Below are 4,503 nucleotides of genomic sequence, written 5' to 3' on the forward strand. Positions count from 1 at the left end.
TATTTCATTCTATGGGACACACTAGTACAATTATGAAAATTGACTAGCATTAACCAACCTAACAGTTGAAAAAAATGAATTTTAGTTTAAAAACAACGAAATTGAAAATGAGCTTTAATCTACTATAGAAATATTTCCTTTCTATTAGGATTTAGAAAATTCAAACTTTTCCTAAAATAAAATGAAATATTAAATTATAAAATTCTCTCAAAAGTATCCATTAAGAAAATATACAAAATTAAAAATAGTACTAACAATAATAACAAATTTTAAATTTTAAATTTTAATTACTTTTATTTTAGTAACATTGAAAACTTATTTAGAAGTTAAATTGTATTATTAACATTTTACAATACACGTAAAATACTATAATCACTCTCGAGTACTCAGATAGATTTACCTTTCCAGCTGACACTGGTATTGGTTTAGAATTAGGCCCAGGTCCATAACCTCCTGGTTGACTATTAGGTATTTGAGAATGGTGCATCATAGGAGGCATAAGTCTATGTTGATCAGAAGATTGTGGTGGCCCCCTCATCATTTGTGAGCAAGGCATTCCCCTTGGACAATTCATCATATTACTAGGTCCAGGCATACTATTGCACTGCTGATTAGACATAGGTGGCCTACACGACATAGAAACTGATGGCATATTGTTAGATCCAGGACATGGTGGTCCCCTAATTGAACAACCTCCATTATCCATAGACATGTGTTGATTCATATCATTCATGTCAGCTGAACTAACTGGCATATTCATAGACATAGGACTATTAGTTAGAGGTGAAGGTCCTCCTCTACCCATCATCATAGGGCTACCACCTGGTCCAGAGTTTGGATGTCCATTAAGTGGTGATGGTCCCATAGTCATAGGACTTGACATTGGAGGGTGAATATTCATACTAGAATTAGGTGGAATAGGACTACCCATAGGAGAAGCACAATTTAGTGATGGCTTCACCATAGCAGCACATTCCATTGGACTATTCCCACGCATATTTGAAACCATGTGTGGACTACCCATAGCAGATGGACTTCGATTCATAGACATTGTATGTGGACTGTTACCAGGAGCACCACAGTTCATCATTGGAGGACCACATACCATAGAATTTCTGTGTGGACTGTTACCACATGGACCTCCCATTGGACTACCCATTGGAGGTCCACAATTCATAGGTGAACTACCCATTTGACAAGGACTTCCAGACATCATTGGACGAGAATTCATCATTTGCCGATTTATTGGATTGGTATTCATGATTGGAGGTGGAGTATCATCAAATGGATTAGATGCAACAATTGTGTCCCCATAACCTAAAATATTTTATAATTATAAATGTATTTAAATTAAAGTCTAAAAACTACCAATGTGATAAAGATAAAAATTTTTAAATAGAATTCTGGAAGTTTGTTTATTTTCTGCTATTTAAATTGTATAAGCCAAAAGTAAACTTTCACTTTTATTTTTGAAAATTAACACTATTTTTAAAATAATTATTCAACGAGTGTTCTAAAAATAGTATTCTCACTGTCAAGAAAAATGTGACTCATAATACCTAGCTAAATATAAATTAATTTATTTTTTTATTAATACAGGGTTAATAAAAAGTATCCATTTGAATACAAATTATTATAACTCAGTGACCGTTTGATTTACATTCATTACCTATAAATCATTAGAAAGATAAGTTTGTCAAATTTATTTCTGTTACTATTAAATGTATCTGGTGATTGATTATAATTATTTTATAGAAATTAATGCATTTAGTAACTGGAGTATTAGTTCAATGAGTAAGGTGAAATCAATGTAAATACATAAAACCCAAATTTAATTGATAAAAATAAAAGATACAAAACACTTTCTATAGCGATAACATCATTATTTTATAGATTCAAAAATAATAACACACTAAAAATAAAATCCTTTAATACTAAAAAATTTATTTTTAATATACATAAGAACTTTTTTTTGTTTTATAAAACAAAATTCTTTGTTATAAGAATAAATAATTATTCAAAAAAGAAAATTATTGGATACTTTTCTTCAGAGCAATTTTAGGTATGCACATTGGAAATGTTGCTTGTGTCATGCAGTTTTTTTTTACATTTTAATCATTATAATCAATTATTAGATAAATTTATTAATATAACATATCCAAAATAATGATCTAAAATATCTTTTTTCTCTCTGGTGTTGAACCTACATTTTTAGTGAAAAATCATCTAAAAAATTAATTTGATAAACTTTCTATTGTTGTACAATTAATTAACTAAGGTTAAATGTCAAACTGAGTTTTAATCATTTGTAATTAGAAGAAAAAATTTTTGAATCACTCAGTATATTTGTTACACAAGAAAACCATATTCATACAACTCTAATTATAAAAAGAGGATGATTAGCTTTTTTTTTTTTTTGAAGCTAACATACCAAAATATTAAGAAATTATAAACATTTCAAAAAATTTAATATATTCATCAAACCTTCAATTTTTGTTTTCAAATTATGAAGGAGTTAAAAGTTTTACTCAAATATCACTGGGATACCAAAACTTATTTTTTAAACGATTTTACTAGTAAAATTACGGTATATTAAAAAACAAGAATAATAATAATTAATATTAAGCAGGTGTCATAGTATAGGTAGAAATACATTTACAAACTTTATAACTAATCAGATTACAATTTTAAAAGAATTTAAAAAAATGATCTAAGATTACAAAAATGTTTATTCAATCACAATTATATTTAAAAAATTAACTTTTAAATAACATAAAAAAAATCTTTAAGTTAATTTATTTGTATATTTGTTATTAATTATGATACTATTAAGTATTTCATTTTTTTACTTTTATATCAAATTTCAAGACATATATAATTTATTCTGAATTTATCTATTTATTATTTGTACGCTTTTAAAGTAAACTATAAAATTTGTATCCTGCAAAAGTGTCTTATACAAGATAAGTATTAAATTTAATTTTTAATCTTATTAATAAAACAGACTACTAAGTGAATTAAGGTTTGAAGGTGTTTTTTACAATGCTTATTTATATCTATGTTGACTTAGTAATATATAATTAAATATTGCTTAATATAAATAAGTAGAACAAATGCTCATGAGGCTTCACAACCTTTTTCTACTTTCCCTTTAAGTCTGAACTTATATGAATATAGTTTTTCCTAATGATTAGGATATAAAAGCATAAAATTGCAAATCTTAGAAAATTCTCAAGATAAAAATATTTTTAATCCATTTCATTCTTAATCTATAAAATTTAATTTATCTTCAAAATATATTTCTTAATATTAAGTAACAAATTAAAAAAAATCAAACATTTGTATAAAACATGTTGATCAATTTAAGATATAAATGCTAACTTCAATTCAAATGACTTTAATATAAACATATAATATACCTGATAAAGGAGGAGGGAGTAAATCTTGTGGTGATGGAGGTGGTGGCTGAGGTGTATGATTAGTAACAGTTGCTGCATTAGATGTTCTTCTCTTTTTTTTAGCTGGAGGAGGTGGTGGATCTGGAGTCATCATAGGTGATTTAAACTCATTACCCATTGGCAACATCCTGTAATGATAAAAATTATTTTTAGAGAAATTTGAAAAATTGTTTTATGATATTTGTCCTTGAGTATTCTAACCAAACTATAAGTATAGCATAGTATACAAAAAAAAAAAAAAAAAAGNTATAAAAAAAAAAAAAAAAAAAAAAGTAAAACTATGATATCTGCAAACTTACAAATGTTTGTTAACACTCAACCATATGAATAAATATTTTTAACATAGAAATTTAATTTACAATGACTCTACTTTATAGCCACAAAGCAAATAAAATTTTACCAGTTATGTTAATTCTGCAAGAGCTTTCACAATATAATACTTAAGCATACTTATTTATTAGAATTTAATTTATTAAATTATAAAGTGACTAAATTAATGAAAATTGATGCAACTATGTAAAATTTTTGGTGATGAAAATTAATTTTTCCCATTCCAATTTTTTTTTCAGCATATAATATTTTTAATATTTGTGGAATATGACCCCAAGTTGCACCTATGTTAATAAATATNTGTGGAATATGACCCCAAGTTGCACCTATGTTAATAAATATTAAAATTTATTGCTTTAGCATACATTTATGAACTATATTAGAGATTTGTATCACAACATTAACATGTGATCTTACAAAAAAAATATTTTTATCATAGTAAAAAATAAAAATTTTAAATCCATACTACTGCTTAAAATTAAAAACATTTATGTATTTATTAACTAAAATAAATCTATAATTAAAATGAATTTTATACAAAACATATTAATACTAAAAAAGTAATTCTTGAAAATTAATTATTTATTGAAAAAAGGTATTGATTTTTACCAGGAGAGTAGGATTGGGTGATTTTGACCTAGACATTACTTTTCAATTTAGTTAATAAAAGTAACAAAAAGTATAATTATTATTATTTGTAGGGCCCACAATATAC

General features: G+C 25.7%; 1 protein-coding gene across 1 annotated transcript in view; it reads right to left on the reverse strand.

Moving 5' to 3' along the window:
- Positions 1-304: 304 nt before the first annotated feature.
- The window catches only part of LOC126901021 (protein pygopus-like), a 6,072-nt gene continuing 1,873 nt past the window's right edge, over positions 305-4,503 (reverse strand). The window contains exons 4-5 of the mRNA XM_050677135.1: positions 3,420-3,586; positions 305-1,317 (exon numbers count right to left, since the gene is read on the reverse strand). Of these exons, the coding sequence (XP_050533092.1) occupies positions 320-1,317; positions 3,420-3,586 (1,165 nt within the window). The 3' untranslated portion in view covers positions 305-319. The remainder of the gene's footprint in view (positions 1,318-3,419; positions 3,587-4,503) is intronic.

This window comes from Daktulosphaira vitifoliae, unplaced genomic scaffold, assembly GCF_025091365.1.
Source record: "Daktulosphaira vitifoliae isolate Bord-2020 unplaced genomic scaffold, ASM2509136v1 Scaffold_3, whole genome shotgun sequence".
Taxonomy (NCBI): domain Eukaryota; kingdom Metazoa; phylum Arthropoda; class Insecta; order Hemiptera; family Phylloxeridae; genus Daktulosphaira; species Daktulosphaira vitifoliae.